This window comes from Cadophora gregata (genome assembly GCF_030347475.1).
Source record: "Cadophora gregata isolate MNR1 chromosome Unknown scaffold_1, whole genome shotgun sequence".
NCBI classification, from domain to species: domain Eukaryota; kingdom Fungi; phylum Ascomycota; class Leotiomycetes; order Helotiales; family Ploettnerulaceae; genus Cadophora; species Cadophora gregata.
In genome coordinates, this window is record NW_026695924.1 from 2,984,245 (window position 1) to 3,007,036 (window position 22,792).

At 47.6% G+C, this 22,792-nt stretch overlaps 8 protein-coding genes across 8 annotated transcripts; 5 read left to right on the forward strand and 3 right to left on the reverse strand.

The window, feature by feature from the left end:
• Positions 1-436: 436 nt before the first annotated feature.
• ONS95_000948 (uncharacterized protein) lies at positions 437-2,485 on the reverse strand. Its single transcript, XM_058494128.1, has 3 exons — positions 2,021-2,485; positions 1,822-1,905; positions 437-1,754 (listed from the first exon to the last, which is right to left on the reverse strand). Exons 2-3 carry the CDS (start codon positions 1,872-1,874, stop codon positions 800-802), a joined length of 1,008 nt encoding a protein of 335 aa, XP_058364331.1. The 5' UTR covers positions 1,875-1,905; positions 2,021-2,485; the 3' UTR covers positions 437-799.
• Positions 2,486-7,013: 4,528 nt separating this feature from the next.
• Positions 7,014-8,490, reverse strand: ONS95_000949 (uncharacterized protein; the record flags this gene model as incomplete). Its single annotated transcript, XM_058494129.1, has 4 exons — positions 7,014-7,805; positions 7,857-8,063; positions 8,106-8,199; positions 8,318-8,490. The coding sequence occupies 4 exons, from the start codon at positions 8,488-8,490 to the stop codon at positions 7,014-7,016; spliced, it is 1,266 nt and encodes a 421-aa protein (XP_058364332.1).
• Positions 8,491-9,571: 1,081 nt separating this feature from the next.
• On the forward strand, positions 9,572-9,880 carry ONS95_000950 (uncharacterized protein; the record flags this gene model as incomplete). The annotated part of the gene is made up of 1 exon (XM_058494130.1): positions 9,572-9,880. One exon carries the CDS (start codon positions 9,572-9,574, stop codon positions 9,878-9,880), a length of 309 nt encoding a protein of 102 aa, XP_058364333.1.
• Positions 9,881-12,363: 2,483 nt separating this feature from the next.
• ONS95_000951 (uncharacterized protein) lies at positions 12,364-12,693 on the forward strand (the record flags this gene model as incomplete). The annotated part of the gene is made up of 1 exon (XM_058494131.1): positions 12,364-12,693. One exon carries the CDS (start codon positions 12,364-12,366, stop codon positions 12,691-12,693), a length of 330 nt encoding a protein of 109 aa, XP_058364334.1.
• Positions 12,694-13,353: 660 nt separating this feature from the next.
• CTK2 (RNA polymerase II C-terminal domain kinase beta subunit) lies at positions 13,354-15,064 on the forward strand (the record flags this gene model as incomplete). The annotated part of the gene is made up of 3 exons (XM_058494132.1): positions 13,354-13,841; positions 13,894-14,104; positions 14,153-15,064. 3 exons carry the CDS (start codon positions 13,354-13,356, stop codon positions 15,062-15,064), a joined length of 1,611 nt encoding a protein of 536 aa, XP_058364335.1.
• Positions 15,065-16,156: 1,092 nt separating this feature from the next.
• ONS95_000953 (uncharacterized protein) lies at positions 16,157-17,367 on the forward strand (the record flags this gene model as incomplete). The annotated part of the gene is made up of 4 exons (XM_058494133.1): positions 16,157-16,226; positions 16,299-16,314; positions 16,532-16,755; positions 16,814-17,367. 4 exons carry the CDS (start codon positions 16,157-16,159, stop codon positions 17,365-17,367), a joined length of 864 nt encoding a protein of 287 aa, XP_058364336.1.
• A 1,188-nt stretch (positions 17,368-18,555) lies between these two features.
• On the forward strand, positions 18,556-21,474 carry ONS95_000954 (uncharacterized protein). The gene is made up of 2 exons (XM_058494134.1): positions 18,556-18,730; positions 18,801-21,474. Exons 1-2 carry the CDS (start codon positions 18,659-18,661, stop codon positions 20,004-20,006), a joined length of 1,278 nt encoding a protein of 425 aa, XP_058364337.1. The 5' UTR covers positions 18,556-18,658; the 3' UTR covers positions 20,007-21,474.
• Positions 20,389-21,417, reverse strand: ONS95_000955 (uncharacterized protein; the record flags this gene model as incomplete). The annotated part of the gene is made up of 1 exon (XM_058494135.1): positions 20,389-21,417. The coding sequence occupies one exon, from the start codon at positions 21,415-21,417 to the stop codon at positions 20,389-20,391; it is 1,029 nt and encodes a 342-aa protein (XP_058364338.1).
• Positions 21,475-22,792: the final 1,318 nt, after the last annotated feature.

The following is a 22,792-nucleotide window of genomic DNA, read 5'->3' on the forward strand; positions in this document are numbered from 1 at the left end:
CTCCTCCTTCCTCGTGAGTCGTCTTCTTTGTCTCTATCTCCTCATTCTCATCGCAACCTCGATCTGCCACACATCATTGCACATGCTTCAGAAAACACATCCTCATATCATCTTTCTGCTTGTTATCTCTTCTGCGCCACAAATCACAGTATCTTCCTACCCTACAAGTCACTTCCGATCTGGAGAGCACAAGCGAAGCACTGAGCAAGTAAACCATCTTCTACCATAATCCAGATTTCTGCTCTGTCAAATAGGCCCTGGGTTCTCACTGATCTGAAGCTGGGTCTCCTGGCCCGGCCTGCATGGCATGTCAATTATCCCAATTTTGGTGCTATACTGACAGTCTACTGGTGGATTAGGAACACAGTGAACTTTAGATGCGCTGAAACAAAGTTCAGGGAAAGAAAGTCGTTGCTATTAAGTTGTTGTGGGAGACCTCAAAAGCTCTGCGGTATTGGTAATACTGTCAGTCTCGAAGCAAAAAGTTTCGGTGAGCAGTGTTTAAACATTTTTACCTAGCTAAACTTGTTCCACCGCCAATCAGCTTTCAGTCTTGAAATCCGTCAAACCATGAAGCTCCCAAAAAAAGCAATACACGTAAATAATAGCGCCATTAAAGAAAGAAAAACATATACCCCTGCTAATGATTTCTGATATGCTCACGTACAGCCCAGTGCAAGGATTAGTAACGAAGAATATAGCCTTAATATTCACCAATCAGGATGAGTACTTCCGAGGAACGTACGGAGGGCTACTCTTTGAGAGTTGGTGCCTTGAAGCGGATATGTAGAGTGGTATTTCAAGCTGGCTCATCCTGTGAAAAATTGAGGGGTGTTACTGGCCGCATCGGTGGGCTGTGCTCCAATCCAACCACTGCCATGCGCTGCTTAGAAGCTGTAGAAATCTTTGGGCGTTTATTACTCTCGTTGGAGACGGTAGAACTCAACCCATGCTTCAGAGGAGGTGGCAGCATCGATCCTTCTTCCTTCACCTCGCCCCTCCGGGCCGGCTCTGAAACGAAATATCGGGAAATGTTTTTCGCATCCCATGGGCATGCTTCGCCTCCTTCTTTAGCAAGATCAATCATACGCTTTATGATCTGGATATCAAGAGTTTCACTTTCTCCGAAGACACTGCGAACTCGACGATCGCCAGGGCCGAAGTACGCTGCGCAATCCAGTAGAAAGAGCCAACACTTCTTGTCCTCCCAATATGAGACCTCGAGCTTCCCGTCTTTCTCAAACCCATCAGTGTGATTGGTTTTCTTAGAGATGAATGGACCAACACAGTAAGTGAGGCTTTCGTAGAAATCACTATTGGCAAAGTAGTACTGCCGCTTTTTCTCTTCAAGAGAGACACTCGAACGCCATAATGCGTCACGACTGAGCATCACCACAGCCGCATTCTGAAGTTTAGGACATTCGATCTTGGAAGCAAAGAGCCACATCTCGAAGAAGCGCAAGTCCTTGTCGTAGTTCAGCTTTGCAGTGTAGAGCCACTGAACGAACCAAGTAAGATAGTCCAAGATGTTGCGGTCACCATTGCAGGCGAGATGGTCATCGAGATCCATGAATGACTTCTGGCCACCCAAAAGCTCTTGAATTGATATCTCCCGGCGTTTGTGAACTCCATTGCCAACCAAGGTGGATATCCGGCTTGAGAGTGAACACCCAAGGGCTTCCGGAACTCGCACAGTAACAGGATTGTTGGCTGTGTCTGGGCACTTGATATCAATCGTCAACGAACTACGAAGCCTACAGATATCTTGTTAGCACGAAACTGCTCATCCTGTCAAACTCACAAGTAACGAATGCTACATACCTCTCCATGAAGTCTTTACCGTCCCGGCCGTCAGACAGCAGGCTTGCTGCCATGATTTGCTGGTCGATATCGAGTCTCGATTTCCTAGGATGAGGTTGGTGAGAGTGATGTTGAACTTGATTCCACCAAGACCGGATGGGGCTGGGGGATGGGGATTGGAAGTCAAGCTGAATCTTCGGCTGACCTAAACACTACCTACTCTACTCACAAGGTTGGTGGGAGAACTGCATTACCGTCCAACTGGAAAGGCGCCTTATATAGGTAATAGGTAATAGGTAGCTAGGTATGGATGCAGGAAGGGAAGGCACGACAGGAGAAGGAGCTACAGTATAACTACAGAACTGGAAGCGAGAGCGCCAAGAACACCCGCTTCTCCTGTGGATGAGTTCTCACATGGATGATATTCGAGTCTTATATTCTGTCGTGTGCTGTTGAGAGGAAGCAAGCAAATTGAAGAACTTTTGTCGATGTTGATGAATGTGCCCTCCGGAACGCCTCGCCTCAATCTCCCGTGAAAGGCTAGCCGATATCATGCACTCCTGACCAGAAATCAGCTTCCCTCGATGAACGTCCCCTCTGGTGCCTAGCAATATCTCCAGAGCAGCCTGCGCTCAGAATTTCAGGCTCGGCAGTCACGTACAAGGGAGGAGAAGAAAAATCGCCGTTGTTCATAAAATGAAGTGAAGGTTCGTCCTTGGCAGAATACAGTCTAACTCAGATACAAGCGGATTTTCTTCACGTCTCGCGTTCAACCAGTCCCTCCATAACTCGTTTTACGTAAACTGTTAGCAAGCTCAAAGACAAGCCTCGATCTCCTCATCACTAAAGAAGCGAGCGGTATGGACATGGCTCAAGTTGCTGAGAAGTGCCCATGAGTCGTGCTTTCTGTCTCAATAGGAATATCGTATTCGTGATACTGCATATCATCTTGTATGATTTCAGCAGCAGCTATGCTAGCCTCATCCTAGGAGTACCGAGACTTGTTTTTTCTCGTATCTGTCGTCAGAGCTATCTTCAAAAACAGAGTCGGCGACTGAACCTCGTTCGTAGCCAAGAAAGATTTCATCGACTTGATACTTCTGAAACTCATTGGGTGTCTCGAGAAGTAGGCATTGACAAACGAATTTTGCTTTAAAACTCTCTGGCTTCACAGACGCACATCGAGAAATGACCAGCAAGCGAAGTGAATATGTCGAGAATTGTCACTGCCATGTTGATCCGACCCTGAAACTAGATCTGAAAGGAGTCTTGGGACTAAAGTCCACCAGAGTGCCAAAAGTGATAGTATTATAGGAAATTGTGCAGACCATCTTTAAATCATATCCCTGGACTTTCAGCTTCAGTCATTGGTGAAATCGACATCTATAACTGAGGTAGAAGAGTTGGAATGAACTGTGATTGTCCCAGCGTGGACAGGTAGGCAAATGAACATACCATGAAACCTGAGCTCAGTTCAATCTAGGACCGATGATAAAGTGAACGCCCTTGCAGGGATGACAGATACAGCCGGCAACGCTGAACGTGTGCTTACCACGCCTCTCCCTATCGGTTATAACATCTTTGTTTCGCAAGTCGTCCTCCTCTACGTCTACCTTCTGCCTTTCTAATTGCTTCCTAAACTTCACTAGATCACAATTCCTAGCACCATTCTTGGCATTGCAACTATTAGCGACGAGCTCGAAAACCCCTTCGGCAACGACATCAATAACCTCCCGCTTGATGCGTATTGTGCAGAGCTTAGCCGGGAGCTAGATACGTTAATGAGCACAGATATCGGTGGCTTGGAGGCGTATCTTAAGGAGAGTAAGAGCCTTAATCAGCCGCTGTAGCCTTCGAGTAGTCAGGGCTTTGAGGAGTGGAGGGGGAAGTCGAAGGATGATATTAGGGGGGCGTTGAGGGCGGGAGTTGTTGCCGGAATTGGGAAGGGAGACGTTGGGGATGTGCCTGCTTGAGAGTAGGAAGTAAGTGTGTTAGAGAATACTGTTTGTTTTAGTTTTTTTCAAGGGTGCAGGACAGCAAGCAAGGTGTTATTTACGTACTTAGGTACCTAGGATTTAGCAACAGAAATGACTACGTCTGAAACCCTAACGAGAACAGAAGAAACAAAATGAGTTACACTAATTGCGACAAAGAAATAAGATGCCTACCTTGACTGTTATATAATTCAGTTCAAACGAACAACGCTATCTATAGTATCAACAGTCACCACAAGTCACGCTGCCAGATTGCCGGAGAGATCAGCACTCTTACCAGATGGTCACACTCTTCCAAGGGGTTTAGAAAAATGCGTGGGCAGTGATACCTAGCATTAAAAATCTTGAATACAGACCTCTAATCTCTAAGACCCTTGAGAAATTTTAGAATAGTTCCGTACGTTCAAATAGTAATAAATACGAGCCTCTCTCCTGAGTAGTGCTAGACGAAGGTAAACAAGATTAAGCGAAGGTTCTAGAAATCACACATTAAATACACAGTATATTTAAAACCCAAGCTTTTAGGACTTAATTCTACAAGCCATACCTATTTCTCCACCATCCCTACGTCCTCATACCTTGTTTCGTCACTACGGGTCTGGTTAGTAGCGCTAGCATAAGGCTTACTCGGTAGCTTCCAAGGTAGACTAGCCTAGCTAAGCAAGTTTGGCATCGCACGACGCTAAGCTAATTGAAAGAGACTTGTATGTGCAGCATAGGAAATCAAGTTTGGTAATTCAAAGTTTGTGATAGGCCGTGATTTACTATTACAGTGATGAAACACCTTGCACGATGGTTTCTGGCCCTGCGAGTACTCTCCCCTGAACGTCCGTCTCACTGCATTCCTGAACTGTAGCCTCCTGTCCCTTCATTCCCATCAGCCGGACTGTCTGTGGCTACTGGCTAGTGGGCCATGTCGTCCGGGAAGCTTGAGGTAGCGACCCGAACTAGGTACCTACCCTCGCTACCTTACCTACCATACCTTACGAAGGTTAGGTACCAAAGTTGTGGTACGAGTCACGTGCTGCAGCTGCGCACGAACTAGGTAGGTAGTGAAAATACCTACCTACGCGGAGGTCAGCCCCCCGTTTCGGGAAAAAAAAAGGTTCTCATCATTGCCACTTGGCTCATATCGTAACATCGGTCTTCATGGGGGCTGAGTATGCAGGGATTTTAGCATACCTTTGAAGAGGGAGAGGGACATTGACGAGCATTGATCAGTGATGAAATGCCACGAGATGGGTCACCTCTTGAATGCACGAGCCTTCGAGAGGATGCTTCCGTCCAAGGCCAGTCTGAGATCAAAAAGTTAGCACAGTTCGTACAGCACTGGCGATGCGATGTTACTTACGCTGTGGGGACTTTGCAGCATCGTCAAGGCTGGAAGGTGGAAGCTGTCCGTTGAAGGATATGATTGCATGCCTGCGAATGTCCCGAAAGTCGTTTGCCTTGGCGGAGAAGCTCTGCTGCATGGCTGGAGGTAGTCATCGATTGCTTCTTGTGTGGATGTACTGGAGGTTCGTGGGCCGAGTGGCAAAGGGAACATCTTCATTCTGCATGGAATCAGTTGGCTTGTGTGTAAGGCATTGAATGAGGAGGGCTGAGTACCTTTCATGGAAGCAATGATAAGCATTTGGAAGTTTCCTGCGTGTAGAAGAAAGTGTCGTGCACGGGGAGATGATGTGGTTGTGAGAGGAGAAGCCGACCAGAAGAGCGGGTGTAAAGGCGACGAGAGGTTGCGAATGCTGGGTTGGCTACCTTCGCAACCATTGATGAGCGTTTGGAAATATTCTGCAGACAGAAGATTGTGCTGTGCCAGGGGTGAGGATGTGGTTTAGATGTGCTGTGGATGTGGTCTGGATGTGGTGTGGAGGGGAGAGAAGAGAAAGAAAAGATGGGAAGATGGGAAGATGGGAAGATGGGAAGATGGGAAGATGGGAAGATGGGAAGAAATGTTGAGGGGAAGCGACAGGTATTTAAGCAAGGACTTCGCCTGTCGCTCTCTATTGCAACTGCCTTGCTAATAAATGCGCGTATCATGATTTTTGGTGGATAAGTATGGAAGTCACGAACTGGGTTTCCAATTTCCCTACCTAGGTATCTAGTTGATGATGCACCGTTCTTTCCTAGCAAGAACGGAAAATCAGAGTCACGAGCGAGTATATCTTACGCGGGGGAACGAACTCTCGATTCCCGAATGTTGTTCATGCTTTGTCTTGAAAAATGGTCACGGACTTGGGGTATCGTGATTTCCAACGAACACTTTGTTCGACACAATCTAATTTCCTTCGTCATCTGTTCATAACCTCAAGAGCCGTTTTCTCCCCATCACTTGCCATGAAGTCGGGTCTAGGAAGATGTCCTCGAGAGCACATCGGTATGTTCCCATCTCAAGGTGGAGTGTGCGATTTTCACACTACTTTGCGAGATGCTCATATTTGTCATGTACAGTTGCGAGAGAAAGCTGGAATAGAGAAAGAGCTATCGATCTGTCGAGTGATAAATCACAAGAACCTCTGAGACCGAGCTACAGCCTACCTGATAAAATCGGGTTTCCAGATACACAATAAACGGTTAATCTGTCGAAGAGCTGAGGAAAAGCCGGAACAATTATAATCCCACAGGGTTGAAAATGTAAGATGTAATTATTCTCATGAAAGCCAGATCCCTCCTTCTCACCCTTTGCATAGAAATGTGGGCATGTTCAACGGGTACTCACTTCCTCCTCATCGTGTGGTAACATATTCCGGCCCTATGCCTACTTGAGAGTGGGAACTGGGTGTAGTTAAGACTACTATTTGTTTTGATTTCTTTCAGGGGAGCAGGTAAGTGGGCGAGGGAGGTGTTATATACCTAGATACCTAGGATTTAGATTTGGAAATAGCTGTGTTTAAAAAAACTAAATTAGGACACTAGAAAAAAAGTGAGTTATGCTATATACAACGAAGAAGTAAGAGGTCGATCTTGACTCTTATATAATGGCGTCCAAACGGACAAAGAGAATATACTTTGTGTCCTTCTGATCTCCCTCTCCTCCCTGGACTATTCAACTTTCACTCAATCCAGCTCGTTCTTCACTAACATCTCATAACAAAAACTCTTGGTTATTTTCATTATTTCAACACGTACCGCCTCGAGTAGAAATGTGCAACCAACGTCCCGGCCTCTTCACCCTAGCTGCAGGATCCAGTTACTACTGCGGATCTCCATCAGATGATTTTAGGCTCGGTAACGGGACCATGAAGGCCACTCATTGGGAGTTCTGTACTTTGGGGCAAGAGAAGAGAGAAAGATACATAGTGTATGTGCGATGCGATGAGCCTTCAGAGGAGCTGGAGAGTAGGACGTGGCTGCGGTGTTATGACCCTTCACAAAAGCCCCCAACCTCTCCTTCAACTCCTCAACGTCATCCTCCAGCTCCCCCTCTACGAAAACACCTCCCGGCGTCTTCGGCGGTATAAGTATAGAAGTCAAATCCAGAAGAACACTATCCTTCGCAACACTATCCTGCACAGTGACACTCGTATATCCGTTAATCCTGATACTAATGAAACCACCCGATCGTGCGATATCGATACTCAAACTCTTGTCTTTAAGCAGGGTCGGGAGATCGACGTGGAAATTTCCCTTAAGTATACCCTCGCCAACTTCCTCCTCAGAGTTGTCATCCGGGCCAGAACCAGAGCTCTTCTCCTTATACAACGCATCCGAGTACAGCGTCTGATTAGTAATAATGTAATACTCCAAAAGCGCCTTTAAATACTTCTCCCTATACTTCGAGATAAGGAAAGCATTAATCCTTGTCCTTAGCTTCTGGAACGCCCAATTCAAAGGCGCGAAGATCGTTCCGCCTGTATAAGGGGCTTCGGCAAGTTTTTCGCCCAGCCAGGTTTTGAGGAGGGCGAGCTGCAGGGTAGAGAATTCGATAGAGAGGATGGATATAGTTTTTGATACGGGGGGTGGGGGGAGGATAAGGGAGTCTACGCCGCGGATTACGCCGTTTGTGGCGTACTAAATGGTGTCAGTTTTAGTAAGTGATTCGTGGAGGGGAGAGGGACGTACGATGTTCACGGCTATAATGCAGGAGTAAAAATTGACGTTGAAGCCATTCAAACCCAGTCCAAGACGTAGTCTTTGCGGGTTTCCGCCGAGGGAGTCCTCGCCGAGTGCGGTTGGGATTGTGTGCGATACTAAGACTCTGCCTGCGTCGTATAATTCCGGTGAGACGTGGTAGGCGAGGATATTCTTAATAATCTCTTTAGATAGCTTCTAATGGTGCTTAGGGATCCTTTCGAATGCTGCGTGGGTAACAGCGAAGACTGTGTAGTTTGCCGCAGTGCCGTTTAGGGTCTTAACCAAGTCTAAGTATTCGTTGATAAGGGCTACCAGTTTAGGGGTGTATTTACTGCATCAGAACTTTAGTACGTGGATTTGTCCAATGTCTTGGGATTCCGGGATTGGGAACAAAGAATCCGATCCCAGAATCCCAGATCCTGGAGTCTTGCAGGGCGGAAAGTACTGACCTGTTTGCAATCATTGAACAGACCGTTTGGTTTGGTGGGCCGTGTCCGTGGTGAGGGGGCCGTGGTGAGGCAGCTTGCGGTGAGGGTGGTCGAATATATCGGTATCTTCGATAGTTGATACGGCAGAGTCTAACCAAGCTTGACCGTCGAATTTCATCATCGAGTAGTAGCATTCAAAGATCGACTTTGCCTTTTCGGCAGCGTCCGAAGCGGCATTGAGGGTATTGTCGATGGTATTCTCGGAGAATGCAACGGTGTCTTTAAATATCTTTTTGGCATCGGACCGGATGGCATCGATGTTACCAGAGATTCTGTCGAGGAAGGACTATAGTTCCTTCTTAGACTCAATAATAATCTGGTGCGGTAGAAAAGTAGTAGCAAACTTCATGTTGATGATTAATAAAGTGGTTAAAAAAACGGGAAGAAGAGAAGAACTGGCTTTTTAGGTGTGTGGATTTATAGTGTGCTGATTTTGAGGATCAGCTGGAGCGGAAGCAGGAGATTGAGGGGGATAAGGGGGGGGGGAGGGGGGATGTTGTGAGGCCATTTTGCTGCAAGTATGTGTGGTCTTTTGCTCCGTACTTGAGTCCGTAGCATGAGACTTGGGGTAATATTACAAGCTATGATGGCTTGAAAGGAGATACGTCTGACGGACTTGCGACTATTGAGATGATGTGAGAAACGTTCCTATGGTTGAAAAATTTCATGACTCAATGTACAAATCTTTATAAAATAAAGACGGCAAGGAAGTAAACAACAAAATTGGGATAGTCTTGTATCTAGGCGAGATCGAGTGAGTCAAGCAGCTGAGAACTAAGCCGTGCTTACTTTGGAGGTTTCAATACAGACGGGAGAGTGAGAATGGCCCACAGAGTACAGGGGTAGGCAGTAAGGTCTCAAATGAATTGAAATAAGCAATCTGTAAAATCCTTGTTGCTTTTGTTTACTTACTTCTGTAAGTTGAGAAAGGGGGAGGATAGAGCAGGTCTAATCCAGCTGACCGAGCTCTTTCGCCGAGGTTAAATTTCTCCTTGAAGATTCAGCTGTGAGACTTCACATCTGAACAATTGTTGCGTTCACGTCTGCCACAAACATTTTCGAACTCTAGAGCAGCTTCAATTATCCAGGCTCTTAATTGCTGAGGTTTTATTGCTCTGCCGAGTATTCTCAACAACCCTGATCTCGCCGTCGCCCAGAGAAAGCAGCGAAGGAGCTCAACCTCACGTCCTCCCATCAACCTTCTACAACTGCACCATGATCACTCAATTACCTATACGCTCCTCTGCGCGTTGTGCGCAATCTGCGATACGAGCAGCGATACCACGGCCTACCCAGCGATGTCTACATACCCTCAATAGCCATATATGGAGACCCTCTCTCCAACATCACCGACAATACTCGACACCTCCTCCTCCCCCACGAGACCTACGCTCCCAATTCGAACCCTCCTCATCCGAACTCCCTAGAGCAGCCCCTTCAACAATCAAACCCAAAGCAAAACGCTCTCTCCGCCCCTATGTCTACGCAACACTCTTCCTCCTCCTCGGCCTAACATCCGGCTAATACACACGACTAATCCTCGCACTACCTCCCCTCTCCCCAGCCGGCTCTAAAGAAGACGACCTAATGGTCACCTACCTCAGATCCCAAGCCTCCAAACTCCCACTCGTACAATCCCTCTCCACAGACCCAGCCTGGATATCACACCCCGCGTACACTAGGTTCCCCGAATCCGAACGCTCCGCGCGCCTCACCATTAGGCTATTAGGCGGCGCTCGCGTACTAGGAGGCTATCAGCGCGTCTTCTAAAACGTAGAGACAAGTGAGATATTTATCGTCGTTCGGTTCGGGGGCGCGATTGCTAGATAGCCGAGCGTTTCGTATAGTGGTGTTATCACGACAGTTATTGATAAAAGTCTAGGAAGGTGTGCGGTTACGCAGCTCTTGAGTAGGACAGGGGTTACGGCGAATTTAGAATTTAATTATTTGAAGCCAGTTGTGACGAATAGTTTCCATATTATTGTATCTAATGAGATATTTGTGCTTAATGCTTGTTTTGGCTGCTTAGCAAGTGCCGCGGCTGGCCGGCGATTTTTGACATCCTGTCAGGTTTCACTTCGGACTTGGGATTTTGACATGGGGAACCAAACTACTATCTCTTAACGAAACCTCTGACTCAGTTCCAAGCCGTACAGTGATATTTCTTCCTTGGATTCATTGTTGACATCCTTCGTCAATGTTCATGATCTTCACAACACAATGTACGAGGCGCTGGATAGTGTACAAAACGGACTCGACTCTATCATCAAGATGTGAGATCCAATGCTTCTTCTACATTCCAAATACCCCTCAAACTAAAAATATAGTGCCTGGTTTTGTTTCTGCTTCCTTGGAGGAATCGTTCAACATGCTGTACTTGACTATCGGGTGCAAGAGGAAGTCGCCGATTGAGGTGGCAGGCTAGTCTGCGACAAACAAGTCTTTAGTATCGTATCTTCTGAGATGGTGATATAATATTTTGTCTTAGAAGTATAGAATAGCTAATTTTGTCGTATGTGGTAAGATGAAATTTCCGGTAGTGTGCTGTACGTCAATATATCGTAGGCTTAACACACTGAATTTGATATTATAGCGTGCCGCAAACAGCCATTTCCTTTTTCACCTGATAGCTTGAGTCTCTCGTCAACGCAATAAAGAAGTGGGGCGTTACCAAAACCGATACCGCACTCTCTTCGGTCTCTGGCTACATTTCCACTGGCAAGAATAACAATTACATTAATTTTAACACAAAAGCCAAGGACCTGGATCTAATCAATACTGGCCTGTTGCCATTCGATTATGGGCTGCGTACACCACATGATGTCGGAATTCCTGTGTGTTCGAGGGATGTTTTAACCAAGCATCTGCTAAATAACAAGGAGTGTGATTAGTATCCTTGCTGTGTCTAAGACAATCCGAACAACGAGTAAGTTCACAGCGAGTAACTTAAATGGTGCATGACAACAAATTGGAAGTTGTGGACTACACAAAGAGAATGTGGAATGACCCGCGGTCATGACAAAAACCACTCCAGATTTCCAGACAATCTGGTCGAGTTCAAATCCAATGATTGCCATCTATGCTAGGGCTCGTCATCAGGACATAATTGTCAGACTTTCACAGCGTCGCGGCTGCAAAGGCACAGCGACCATGACTTCCAACGCTGACCAATATGTGCAAGGTCAAAACCAAAACAAACAAATTAGCGATTCGCTTAAATCAGCCCACCCAATTAGGGAACAACGGTAGGGGACCAGGGGACCTACCCCGCACTAAAATTGCTTGGACCCTTCTAATGGACAGGGGCCCAACAGGGCCTATGGTGGGAGACTCGGGAGAGTACATGCAAGACCAACAGCGATCTTCCAAGCTTTGCTGTTTCCTTTGCTCTATCCATTTATCCATCATGCATGCAAGCACCGTGCTCCACCCATATTGTGTTTATGCTCACCCCTCGTTCACCCCCCAATCGACATGGGAGCCAACTAGCCCCAATCAGAGTGGCCTGGACTAAAGATATCCTGTTTTTGAACGTCGTCCGGTCATGCCATCGCATGTGCAAATAAATATCATTATTGGACGTCGCGAACCGATGAGCGAGGAGTGAGGTTGCTCTTAGTCAAGAATAGGTGATTTGCCGCATGATACGGCTTGCCACACTAGGATAGGAATTGTATGTATAAGAGGCTTGCTTACCCCGCGAACTCAGGAACACAACGTTCTGTAAACAGACCGACAAACACGCGAGCAAAAATTGTATAGAGTAAGTGAGCTGCTCTTTCATTACCCTTGACTTTTTGTTTGTTCTTTACAGATTGCTGGTGTTTGACTTGATTTATAAGTGTAGGAATACTAACATGGCGTGTTGTGGAAAGTCTGCATATTTCTCGACATTCCACAAAATCTCGAGAACGAACATCTCCAATCCGATACTCAGAATAAGCACGATAACCACCCTTGATACAGTCAACGATAACAACATATACCAAATCTATTGACAGCACAATATGACAACTCCAAAAGACACCAAACCTCTCCCCATCCAGACTGCCACTAGCTCCTCGAACTACGCCCACGCCCAGGAGACCAAATCCGCTACATCCTCCGGCTCACCTACGTCAGCTGGCAGCCACACAGCGAAGATGCCCGACGGCCGACGGAACTCCCAAGGCGAGATCCTTGGAAGTCCTGTGGAGGCCTGGAAGCCGAATTTCAAGAGGGTGCAGAGCTGGAGTAGGGAGGAGTATAAGAGGGCTGCGTATCAGAACGAGATGGTTGAGGAGCCAGGACAGGGAACGGGTTTTACAGAGGGCGGAGAGGGATCCAGACGGGTTTAGACTGGGGTCGTGTGATGATTGTACGGGCCTTGACTTGTCGAGAACCAGTCTTGTTGGCCTGCAATTCTGCAATTCGGAAACAAATGGTTCTGGCGTTTTTGCATCATGGTACGAAAGTCTGAGGTTGGCATGTTTGCAGCAAAAACAAAAAGTGCATGAACAAGGAGATTTGGGATTGGGTGGAGCTTGGACACGGACTTACTTGGCAGAGAACTTGGCCAACAATATATATGAGCGTACACAATGGCATCTTGCATTTTACGATAATGACAGCCATTTGCAATTGAGATCGCTACTTCCAGGTGCTGATGGACGAGCAAGTCTGTTGAGTGCGAAGAATGAATGATCGTAGGAATGAGCGTGAGAGGAGCTGTATGTGGTGGAGATAATGCTATATTGGAGAATAATTAAAGAAGCTCAGAGGATCAAACAACTCTTCTTACCCACAATGTACTTAAAATCGCAGAGGGCCTCAGTAACTGTCAGTATTTTCTTTCATTCTTTCCATGGCCAGGTCGATATCATGAGATGGAATCAAAACCTGGGCAGCCACAACAGACGAGGCTGAGAGGGTTGCTCCTACCATGTCTTATCGATAGGATAATACTATGGCCGAGGATGATAATCCGAACACACAACCAATGGCACTGCGAGATCAGGATGTCTCTCGGCCGTGGCTGGACCAAGCTTTGGGATTGCCGGCCAGCTGGACCTGGACCGGGACCTGGTCCCAAACTTCATCTTCAGCTTCATCTTACAGACGACAGCCACGGCGCCGACGAAGAAAGCGACGAGGAAATCGAGGACGAGGACGAGGACAAGGACGAGGACGAGAGCGAATGTACCCCTCCACCACATCAGGGCACCTCTCGAGCCAATACCAAACCTCCTACTGAGAAGTCATCCCCAAAACACCCTCAAGCACACCTGATCGGTCCCTACTCACGACCAGTCGCTATGGCTCCAGCAGTCGCTGTACCGAATCCCACGGGTCCGCCTCCCTCCTTCATCAATGTATCACAAGTATACCTCTTCCAGCAACAGCTGCAGAACCAAATGATTATGACAGGGACGAATCCCACTCGAGAGGATAACTTCAGACTACAGGGTGTGCAGTGGATCAACGAAGTCCGAACAGCCTTGCAATTGTAAGACTTTCCTCCGGCGCAGATGAATGATACTGAAGGCTAATGATAAAAGACCTGTCCGCACATTTTGCACTGCTGCTCACTACTACCACAAATTTCGCCTCTCACACAAAGATAACGAATATCAGTTCCAGGATGCCGCCGCTGCAGCACTGTTGACGGCTTGCAAAATTGAGGATACGCTGAAGAAGTCAAAGGAGATATTATGCGCGGCGCATAACCTGAAGGTTTCTCCTGCAGATAATTTGAGCCCAGACGATGCCGTAAGTGACCCATCAGAAGGTTGATTACAGGAGCTAAAAATATCATAGACCTTTGACCAACCTTCAAAGATCATCATCGGTCTGGAACGTCTCATGCTCGAGTCGTCAGATTTCGACTTCCGCGTTCGATACCCACATGTTCATCTATTCAAGCTTGCGAACGAGGCTGGTATCGAGAAGGACCTTACGAGAGTGGCGTACAACATGATGATCGATCTTTACCGGACTTTTGCGCCCTTGAAGCAGACGTGTTCGACGATGGCCTTTGCCTGCATTGAGCTCGCGACTTTACTTCTTCATAAGCAGCAAACTGCTATCCGTGGCGAGCGATCTCCTAAATACCGCAAGTGGCATACGTCGAGAAACGAGATCTTGGAAACTGTCCTCGACTTACTTGACCTCTATATCCATTGGCCAAAGCAATCGCTTGTCGGCGCTCATTACAATGTGGAGCAGTTTATTCAACTTCGTATCACTATCAACAAGGAGATGGAAGAATCCTCTCTAAAGCGCTATACCGAACAACATGAGATCCGACGTGTCAACGGCTTGCGACCTAATATTAAGACTCCCAAAACTCCAGCTACCCCCGCTAGCCCTACAGATGTGCGTACTACTGGCCGAGACGTGAATTCACCGGCAACGCTGAGCCCTCGTTCGTCTGGATCTGGTAGACGCGGTATCGGTGGGAGGGGTCAAGATGGCACGGTTCGTTTCATGCTTGACTCAGACCAGGCAAAGAGAGAGAAGGACACTACGGCCGAGTACTTCAAAGTCGAGTACGAGGAGTATGAGATCGAAGTTGAGGAACCGATTGAGCCGAAGAAGGAGGAGAGGGGACCGTCGGGGCCAAGACATGATCATCCGAGAAACAATGGGTTTGGAAGAGGCGGTGGGTTTGATAGGGGTGGTGGATTTGATAGAGGGGGCTATTATCACAATAAGCGGGCAAGGAGGTAGATGCACGGGAAAATTATGTTGTTTATAGTATAGAGTACTGCTGGGTGACATGGAGTTTAACGGATGATACCAAAATGGAACATTTGATTATAAGTACCTGGTGGTACTACTCGGATGAGACAGCGCAGGAGTATGATAGGTACGCTGCTCTCCCGTTCGGCAAGTCGCCCTGTGCCAGGAATGCCATGCAACGCTTGCTCACTGACCCTGTTTCCTCGTTCTGATACGGAAGTGCCCTGAGACCTGCACCTCATAGAGTCATGGACCCATGGTGCTCCATTAGCTGGGGATCTTGCCAGTTGCCTACTTTGCCTGTATATCAGGTATTCTAGAGCCTGGTAGCCTCAGGACATAGGTGGAAGTCCATTCTTGAGCCTGCAGAATCCTTCATTTTGCTTCCAGATCATGAACCTGATCTCTGGCAATTTGATCAGTTCCTTTGGTCCCCTGCTCTACTCGCTAGCATGTGAAGATCATTATTTTAAAAGGACGGCTGGCTGCGAGGGAGCGAGTTGACGCTGATGGGATATGGTCTGAGGCAATTGGAAGCTACGCTGCAGCCACAACGACACAAACTATGACGAAGGGGCGATGCAATGTGGCTTTCAAACTGCCGAATCAAGGCAGCACAGTTGACTCTGGCGGGATGTGGTATTTATGACTTTACCATTCCGATTCCTTTATTATTATTATTACTCTCTTCTCTGTGCCTTGTATTCACAATAGCTAACTTAACTATTCACCAACTCAATACCCAACCTATCCACTCTACTTGATCGATTGTTGAAATTTGTCTGCAAAGCGTAAGTCGCTTGCTATTCAAGAACGGTACATGCGGTCATATCACTCGAGCCGCTTCATTCTGTGACGTTTTTGCAGGGATTCAGCTAACCCGCCCTTCGGTCTGTGCAGCGCAGCGCAGCTCAGCCCAGCCATCCCATCTCCATAGCTTCCCACTTCACACCCACCAACTTTCTCTTCGCACACGACACCTCCTTGAAATCAAGAGCCACGTCGATTTCTTCTCAAGACACCGCGACAAAAACGCTTCGAAGACTATTCTCCTGCAGATCCTCCATTCAATACTCAGCAATGGCGCCCCCACCTTCCGCTTCGCTGCCACTGCAGCAAAGACTGATTCAACTCGCGCAGACTCTCCAGTGTAAGTTCGCATGTCTCGGGGTCTGACCTGACCTCTCTCATGCTGTGCATATGCTGATACTCTTCTCTGCAGTTGCTTGGTTTGTTGGGTACGTTATCTCCTTGCATATCTGCCTCGACCAGCAGCGTGTCGTATTCGAGAGGGGGCTTGAGCAAACATACATTTCTGAAGCGGTGTCCTGTTCCAAGCTCCACCATGGCCTTCAGCCTTCTTGACCAACGCCCACCCCCAACATCCCACCGCAACCAAACAGACACACTAGTCACAGAGAATGCGCAGGAAGCTGGCTAATATTTTGCAAACAGACATTTGACGCTCCTCTTCTGCATCGCCAGATATGGCCTGTCCTACATCACCTTCAACTTCGCTTCAAGATGGGCTAGGTTCTCCTACCGCACTGCATTCGTCTCGGCCGCTGTGACGTATGGAATCGTAGTCTACAAGGCTTTTCGTGCTCGCTCAAGAGGTGGAGCAAAGGCTCAAGCCGGCCCTTTGGCTCTGGCTTCTGATGAGAACGTCCAATATTTAGGTAGGTGTATATCTTCAACCAGGTGCACAATGGCAACTTTCTGACTTGGGAAATACAGCTATGGCACTGGTTTGGCTCTTCTCGCCTCAATACCCGCTCGCCATGCTCCCCTTCGGGATCTACTCCATTTTCCACGTCGCAACCTACACGCGCACAAATCTGATCCCCACTCTCCAGCCAGCGCAGAGCGTTGCCCCCGCAGCAGGAGCATCCCCTTCCGCCAAGGCCACGACAAAGCCAAACGCAACCGCCGACACTATTGGCAAGTTCGTCAAGGAATACTATGATGCTTCCATGGGCCTCGTTGCTCTCCTCGAGATCCTTCTTTGGGTCCGTATCTTGTTCTCCGCCATCCTCTTCACTAAGGGCTCCTGGATTCTCATCGCTATCTACACTGCTTTCCTCCGTGCTCGCTTTGCCCAGAGTAGCTTCGTGCAAGGCCAGTTCAAGCAGATCGAGGCTAGAGTCGATAGCTTGGTCGGTGCCCAGTCCACCCCTCCTGTCGCTAGACAGATCTGGGATACTGTCAAGACTGGATCCAGAACCTTCCATGATGCTACCGATGTTGGAAAGTACGTTGGTGGTGCCCCAGCACAGAAGAAGGCTTCTTAAAAAGTCATCACGCGCTCCATGTACGACTACAGCTTGAGCTGGCAACTAGATCCGCATGTGCGTGGTGGAGCCTATGCAGATATGGTCTTCTTCATAGATCAATGAGAGGATGAATCGTTTGGCAACAATCATGGAACATGAAAGAAAAGTTTCGCAATGGTACTTTGAGGAATAGTATTGGGGACCGGGTTAGGATTGGGGTCTTTGACATGTGTCGCATCATTGCGGTCCTGGTTTTGGCGCCTCTCCTCTCCGCTCTTCCTCTTTTCACTGGTCGATAAATGGGTTTTTTTGTTTAATGCGATCGAGGGATTCATTTGGTGGGGTTGATGGCGGGGCTGGTTTGATTTTACATGGTTCCGCTGGTTCATGATAAGCATAAGGGAGAGAAACGATGGACGGAAAGGAAAGCAAAGAGTGCTGTGGATGGGTGGATGGATGCATTCGTAGTTGTGTTTGTGGCAGCTATATTTCGCTTTCTCATATACCTTGACTTCTCGAATGCTGGTGATAAGTGATGGTGGTAATGATTGGAGTGTAAGCTGGCTAGCTGTGGAAGTTGCTTCATTGATACAAAGTTGCTTTCAACAAATTCGCTTGACTCGCACTGAAATGGCTTCTCGTGTAAGAGACTCGCAAGAAAATGCTGGCAAGCTTTGCCTCCTTTCCGTTTTGCAGTCTTCTCTTTTTGCTACCCCTTGAGCCAATTTCCGACCTCAGTTGGATGTTTCCTGCGCTGATGCTTTACAGAAATTAATTCTGTCAACAGGTCAACGATGACGAAAGAATACCAGTGATTTATTCAGTCCTTAGTATAGTCTTGGTATCCCATCTCTGTCTCTCGAGGATCATGGCCTCCAGGCTGGTGCTGTTAAGTACCTCGTGTAAGGAGGGGATAGTGGAGTCCGGCACCGGATACAGATTATACTTTGACACGCACTGAGAGGGTTTCTGAAGAATCGAAGTGAGAAATAGACAGACTGTGATTTACTGATTTTGCAATAAGATCTTTCTTGCTAGGGATTTATCACCATCTGGGCAACTGTCAACATCAATGGGCCTTGTCAGAAAGTGCTGACAGGGAAGCCTTACATCTAGCCCAGAAGTGGTCTAGCGCTAGATCGGACTTTAGATTACCGACATCCCAAAAAAATTCCATTATCGCGAAATTTCCAGATAACTGTCCCTCACCAACTTCCCTCAATTGCAGTCCAAATCACCAGATCAATTCACCGATCTGCCATTCTATCATTCCAGCTGACAATTTATTCTATCATTTGGACTTCACAAGATGGCTGCTACATCTACTGCGCTGACCACTAAGGTGGAAAGCGGATCGCCATACCAGCTTGATTCTGCACAGGTGAGCAAGCTCCTCCAACAGACTAAATTCCACAAAAGTCCGGCGCACATAGGCTGAAATATTCTTACAGACACTCAAAGCTTCCAAAGCTCTTCTAGCGCACATCAAAACCAGCGAGAAAGCCACTACTACTGCCTCCGGCAAACAAAGTCTCATCAAAGATGATGCTTCTGACGAAGCAGACGAAGCAGACGACGAATCGACACCCATCTGGCTAACTCTCACTACCAAAACGCACATAATAACACAAAAGAAATTCAAGCCGCTGCGCCTCTCCGTCCCCCACGCCCTCAACACCTCCTCCAACACAACCATCTGCCTCATAACCGCGGACCCTCAACGCACCTATAAAGACCTGCTACAAGACCCTACCTTTCCCCCAGACCTCGCAGCTCGCATCACGAAAGTGGTCGGTGTCAGCAAGCTGAAGAAGAAATACAACCAGTACGAAGCGCAGCGCAAGCTATACGCCGAACACGATATTTTCCTCGCCGATGACAGGATCATCACGCAATTGACCAAGCTCTTGGGCAAGACATTCTACAAGGGCACGACGAAAAGGCCTATTCCCGTGGGTATTGCAGAGCCGGCACCGAAAGAGAATGGCAAGCGCGTGAAGAGTTCTGGTCTTGGAGACGGTGAGCGGAAGGGTGAAGGCAAGACGGGAGGACGTGGTGCGGGGAGTGCGAAGGCTGTAGCTGCGGAGATTGAGAAGGCTCTTTCTTCGGCGGTTGTTAGCTTGACGCCTTCTACACAAACGGCTGTTAGAGTGGGCTACTCGAGTTGGAGTGCTGAGAAAGTTGCTGCGAATATAGAGGCTGTTGCATCAGGGCTGATTGAGAACCATGTACCCAAGAAATGGAGAGGCGTGAGATCCATTCTCGTAAAGGGTCCTCAAACAGCAGCACTTCCCATCTGGCTCGCTGACGAGCTGTGGGTTGACGAGAAAGCTGTGCTTGGTGAGGAGGAAGCGAGCAAGATCACCGCGCAGGCGAATATCGGAAAGAAGAGGAAGAGCGGGGTTTTGGACGGTGTGGATGCTGCTATTGAAGCTGGTGAGAAAGCTGAGGGCAAGAAGAGCAAGAAGCAGAAGGTTGCTGCGGAGACAAAGACGAAGGTGTTGAAGGAGAGTAATGATGATAATCTGGACAAGGAGATTAAGATGCGTAAAGAGAAGCTGAAGAGGCAGAAGGAGGAGGCGGCCAGTGAGGCGGGTGCGGATGACATGCCGAAACCCAGTAAGAGAGCGAAGAAGACCACGGCTTATACTGCTTAGGCGAGAAAAGGAGGCTATTACTTCTGCTTCATCTTACTAGATTAAAAGCTAGACAAGCATGGCTCGGCGTATGAGGCGTATGGGAAGGCGGTCAAAATCACACTTGGGATGCGTGCTTTTTGCGATGTAGCTGTGAATGGATGGATGCTACGTGTAGGGAAGGGATAGGAAATCAAATATTGTATTCTCACTTTAGGGTTGCTCTCAAGTCCATTCAAGTGATTCTCATAGCTCAACATTCTGCTTTCCTTCCTTTTGGAAGCATGTTCTTCCACTTGCTTGCTGAGTAATGTTGACTTTCAAGACCTGAATTGTCTCCACCCAAACGCCATGTCCAGATCCAACCTTTTTGATACAAGATACATTTCTCATTCATCAGTAATTACAACTCCAGCTGCCACTCCTCTTCCCCAATATCCACAGCTTCATCAACCTCATCAAAGCTCCTCCCAAGTCTCCCATAATTTTCCTTGAATGTCTTTCTCAAAATCTTACTACTCAACTGCATATGGCCCCCTTCCGTCTTCTCAAATTTCAACGCACCCTTCTTATCCAAACCTTTCAAGCCGATCCAATCCTCTTTATATATAGTCCTATCCCTCAACTCCGTAACCTTCCCGTCCTCATCCACATCCGCAAACCAACTACTCTCCTTCGGTACAACTGTTTCATCATCGTCAAACAGCACCATGGTAAACCTCTCTAGCTTTTCCAAATTCGCTTTGTAACTAGCGTTTTTGAGAAGACGCTCGTTGTTGATGTCGGCAAGAAAATTGGAGAATTCCAGGTAGGACTCAAGTTGGGCAGGGTCGCGGAAGTATTGCGCGGGTACCAGGCGGGATTGTACGAAGGAGGACCAGGTGTTGGAGCGGAGGAGGCCTTGTGCGCCTTTGCAGACCCAGTCTCCTGAACTACAAGTCTGGAATTCGGAGATGCCGTTGTGTTGCGAGCCGAATGTTACAAGGGAGCGTACTGGCGGGATGTTGCACCGTTCAATATACCCTCTTAAGAACTGTCCGCCCTGAGAGAAGCCTAGAGCGTCAACAGCGGGTGCGGTGGATAAAATGGGATGGGCTGCTAGGTCGGCGCAGACTTGTTCGATTTGGAGAGTTAGGTTGCCGAAGAATGTTGCCGTGCGGTCGGAAGAAGCGTCTTCGTCGAGACGGATTATATATGTGAATGTACCAGGGTGAATCTTTTCTGCGAGGGAGGCGACGTCTGCAAGACCATCTGCTGCGTAGTTGTCGCCTAGGCCGTGCCAGATTATGAGGGGAAGGGGATTGTCATCATCGTCTGACGTAGAGCTGGTGATGGAGGGGTTTGGTGGCGGGAGGGTTTGAGAGCGTAGGATTGCGGCGTAAAGGAGTGGAGTCGCAGAGAGAAGGGCCAGGAGGTTTGTGAGGATTGCCATAATGGCGTGGATTTGAATCCGATGAAATGCTGGAGAGTCAAGCTAATTCGAAGTGAGCTTTCGTGTTGTTGATGCAGAGGAGGAGAAGCTCCAAGGCTCGATAACGATAAGTCACTCTACAGTAGCGCCTCGGCTCCGATGTATGGACCAGGCTAGGACAACATAACGTACCCTGACGAGCCTTACCTCGCCTACCCAGCCAGCCAGCTACCTTCTTGGAAAAATCCATGGGTGCATTATTGGTATCACAATCTTCTTCGTTGATGCCGGCAAAATCATAAGGTCCACAAACCTTTCTGTCCTAACTTTCAATTACAGCTGGCTTTTTCATGGCCATACACTACGGTGGCAACAGCTCCATTGGCATGGAAAGACTCTCCATTAGCATGGAAAGAATCTCCATCCCTATGGAGATTATTCCATAACTATGGATTTTCTTTTTATACCTATAGATAATTTCTATCCTTATGGAGAGTCTTTCCATACCTATGGAACCTACTTTCTCTGTCAAAGCGTGTTTCATACTCAAACTTTAATCCTTCCATATGATCCCCCTCCCCTTCCCCCCCCCCCCCCCCCCCCCCCCCGCCCTCTTTTCTTTCTCTCTTTACCTCTCTCCACGGTAGGTCTCTCTCTACAGTAAGTCTCTCCAATCTCTCCACGGTAGGTCTTACAGTAGGTCTCTCTATAGTAGGTCTCTCTACAGTAGGTCTCTCCAATCTCTCCACAGTCACAGTAGGTCTCTCCACAGTAGGTCTCTCTAATCTCTCCACGGTAAGTCTCACGGTAAGTCTCTCTATAGTAGGTCTCATAGTAGGTAAGGAGGTAAGGAGGCAGGAAAGTGGGAAGTTAAGGTAAAAAGGTAGGGAAGTAGAGAGTAGGAAACTTTAAATATTATCTATAGAACTAAATATATAAAAATAGAGGAAAATCCATAATTATAGATTTATAGATATTTCTATGTTTTATTTTATATGGCATGAAATCCATAATCATGGAAATATTCTCTATAATTGTAAGTAACGACTCTCTATTCCTATAGAAAGATTTTCCATAAAATACCTCTATATTTATAGAGAATATTTCCATTGGAATGGAGAGCCGTTGCCACCGTAGTGATAGCACCTTGAGATCCTTGTCTCGTGTGTCCCTTGTGGTTGAGCTCAGCCTTGGTCGTGGCTTGATTATGATTGCCTGTCCGCTGACATGCGGGCCAGGTGGAAGAAGGTATACCTTGAGGGAGCGGTCTTGGTGATCCTAAGCTGGAGATGTTTACTGGCTTCAAAGATATTCCGCCTCATGCTATTCTTTCGCATATATGGGGCTATGATAAGGATGAATTCTCCTTCAGGGCAATGGCCCAGGGCGTTAAATC

What these genes read in the sequence shown, in the direction of transcription:
- ONS95_000948 (XM_058494128.1), bottom strand. Translation starts at nt 1,874, where the DNA reads ATGGCAGCAAGCCTGCTGTCTGACGGCCGGGACGGTAAAGACTTCATG. An exon ending in GGTAAAGACTTCATGGAGAG is followed by an intron (nt 1,755 to 1,821) that starts GTATGTAGCATT and finishes AGATATCTGTAG; the next exon opens with GCTTCGTAGTTCGTTGACGA.
- ONS95_000954 (XM_058494134.1), top strand. Translation starts at nt 18,659, where the DNA reads ATGGCTGCTACATCTACTGCGCTGACCACTAAGGTGGAAAGCGGATCG. An exon ending in ACCAGCTTGATTCTGCACAG is followed by an intron (nt 18,731 to 18,800) that starts GTGAGCAAGCTC and finishes ATATTCTTACAG; the next exon opens with ACACTCAAAGCTTCCAAAGC.